Here is a 2088-nt window from a genome sequence, read left to right on the forward strand (position 1 = left end):
TATGAAATCATTCCCCTTAACATCTTTATAAAAACTATTTTCATTTAAAAATACCGACTCCTTTTTGCTAATTGTGAATTGTGGTTTATAGGCGACAAGGCAAAACTAGTGATACGAGTATTTATCTTAAGCTACCTAATATTTATTCACTTGCGCTAGAAACAAAACTTTAAAGCATATGGCAATCATTGTCGGCGCTTCATTTCTACATTTCCTTGTCAGAAATTTTCCTTAGAGCAAAATCTCAACGTGGTTTTGCAATTTCACCATTCTTTTAAACCATTAATCACTCAGTTTCGTCGCAAGAAGAAAGACGTGGGGCAGGGCAGTCAATTTAAACAAAGAAAACATCAAAATCAAAAATAAAGAAAAAAAAGGTGTAGAAAATGGATAAACCAAGTGGATCTGCTGGACGGTCACGTGGTATACGGGCTGGTTCTGGTTTCTCGCAAGGTCATCCTGGAGCGCGTGGTAGACGCCCACCACAAGCGGGCGCTGGCGCACCTCCGGTATCGTCATGGGGAAATCCGAATGTAGGTAGTCGAGGAACGCCAGCAGTTAGCGTTCAGCCGCAACCGGGTACCAGTACAGGAAGTTTTCAGCAACGCCCGCAGGCATCGGCTGTTATAGTCCGCGCCGTCGCTCATCGTAATGTTCCACCTATGGAAGGCGCAAAAGGACAATTTGTATCAAAGGAAGACAATCGCGGAGCGGTAAGAGATAAACGGGTTTTAACTGAAATGGTTCAATCTTGGCCGAAAACTCTGGTCACTAAATGTGGATTTAGTGGCCGTAACGTAGTGGCACAAGATAACTACTGTAGAGTGTTAAAAAAACCCATATTGTCCTTTCATCAATATCGGGTGGATTTCAGCCCAGATGTGGACATGGTACGCCTGCGTTTCGCTTATTTAGCACATCATAAAGATATTTTTAGTGGTTATATATTTGACGGGACCGTCCTATTTTGTACGGTATACTTAAGCGACAAAATGGTCAATGGAGTCTTGGAGTTGTTGACCAAAAATCGGGAGGGGGAGACCATCCTGATCAAACTAAAACATGTCGGGATTGTCGATGTCACCGACAATTTTCGCTTAAATCCCCAACGCCTCCTAGAACGTTTACGCAATTTTTTTAGCCGCTTGCAAGAGAGAGAGAGCGTTGAAGTTTTTAATTCTTGGAATAGAGTGGTTGACAATGCTTTAGTCGAAGTACCAGCTCGTCTTCTACCAAGTGAGCAAATACTTTTGCATAACTATAAGGTAACGTGCAAAATACAAAATATATAGATATAATAAGGTTGATATTATACAAAAGTATATTTATAGTTATTTTGAGAAAGCAAGCGTTTTTTAAAACAAGTGAACTTCTCTGGAGGTATTTCGGTTTTAGAGAAAGTAGAGTTGCATGTCTAAAGCGGCATTTGGGGCACGATGGATACTTTCGGCCACCAAGAAAGCTAACTTATGGGCATACTGGCAAACTGCTGGCACACGCAACGTACCGGACCATTTATAATACAAATGAGTCATTTTGTAAGTTAATATTTGTATTTTATCAGCTGGGAGACCCATAGTATCAAGTATTACATTGTAACTTGTTGGCGAAACCGTACCTTGAAAATAATAATAACGTTCCTGCCGGAACGTTACGATTTTTCTTGGTATCGCAGTCTAGGCGTCCAGGTAAGGTCTCGCCAACTAGTTACAATGTAATGCTTGATACTATGGGTCTCCCAGCTGATAAAATACAAATTTTAACTTACAAAATGACTCATTTGTATTATAAATGGTCCGGTACGTTGCGTGTGCCAGCAGTTTGCCAGTATGCCCATAAGTTAGCTTGCTTGGTGGCCGAAAGTATCCATCGTGCCCCAAATGCCGCGTTAGACATGCAACTCTACTTTCTCTAAAACCGAAATACCTCCAGAGAAGTTCGCTTGTTTTAAAAAACGCTTGCTTTCTCAAAATAACTATAAATATACTTTTGTATAATATCAACCTTATTATATCGCCTTTAAAAATTTTGTATACGTGAATTAATTAATACATATAATTTAAGGTGTATCTAATGAAAATTCGTAAA

General features: G+C 39.8%; 1 protein-coding gene across 1 annotated transcript; it reads left to right on the plus strand.

Annotated features, from left to right (window-relative positions):
* Positions 1-267: 267 nt before the first annotated feature.
* Positions 268-1915, plus strand: LOC119632540 (protein aubergine-like). Its single transcript, XM_038025486.1, has 2 exons — positions 268-1265; positions 1580-1915. Exons 1-2 carry the CDS (start codon positions 387-389, stop codon positions 1913-1915), a joined length of 1215 nt encoding a protein of 404 aa, XP_037881414.1. The 5' UTR covers positions 268-386.
* Positions 1916-2088: the final 173 nt, after the last annotated feature.

This window comes from Glossina fuscipes, unplaced genomic scaffold, assembly GCF_014805625.2.
Source record: "Glossina fuscipes isolate IAEA_lab_2018 unplaced genomic scaffold, Yale_Gfus_2 1, whole genome shotgun sequence".
Classification (NCBI taxonomy): domain Eukaryota; kingdom Metazoa; phylum Arthropoda; class Insecta; order Diptera; family Glossinidae; genus Glossina; species Glossina fuscipes.

Bases quoted from the DNA above. Each gene is read 5' to 3' on its own strand.
- LOC119632540 (XM_038025486.1), top strand. From the start codon at position 387: ATGGATAAACCAAGTGGATCTGCTGGACGGTCACGTGGTATACGGGCT. The intron at 1,266-1,579 runs GTAACGTGCAAA...GGAGACCCATAG, and splicing joins TACTTTTGCATAACTATAAG to TATCAAGTATTACATTGTAA.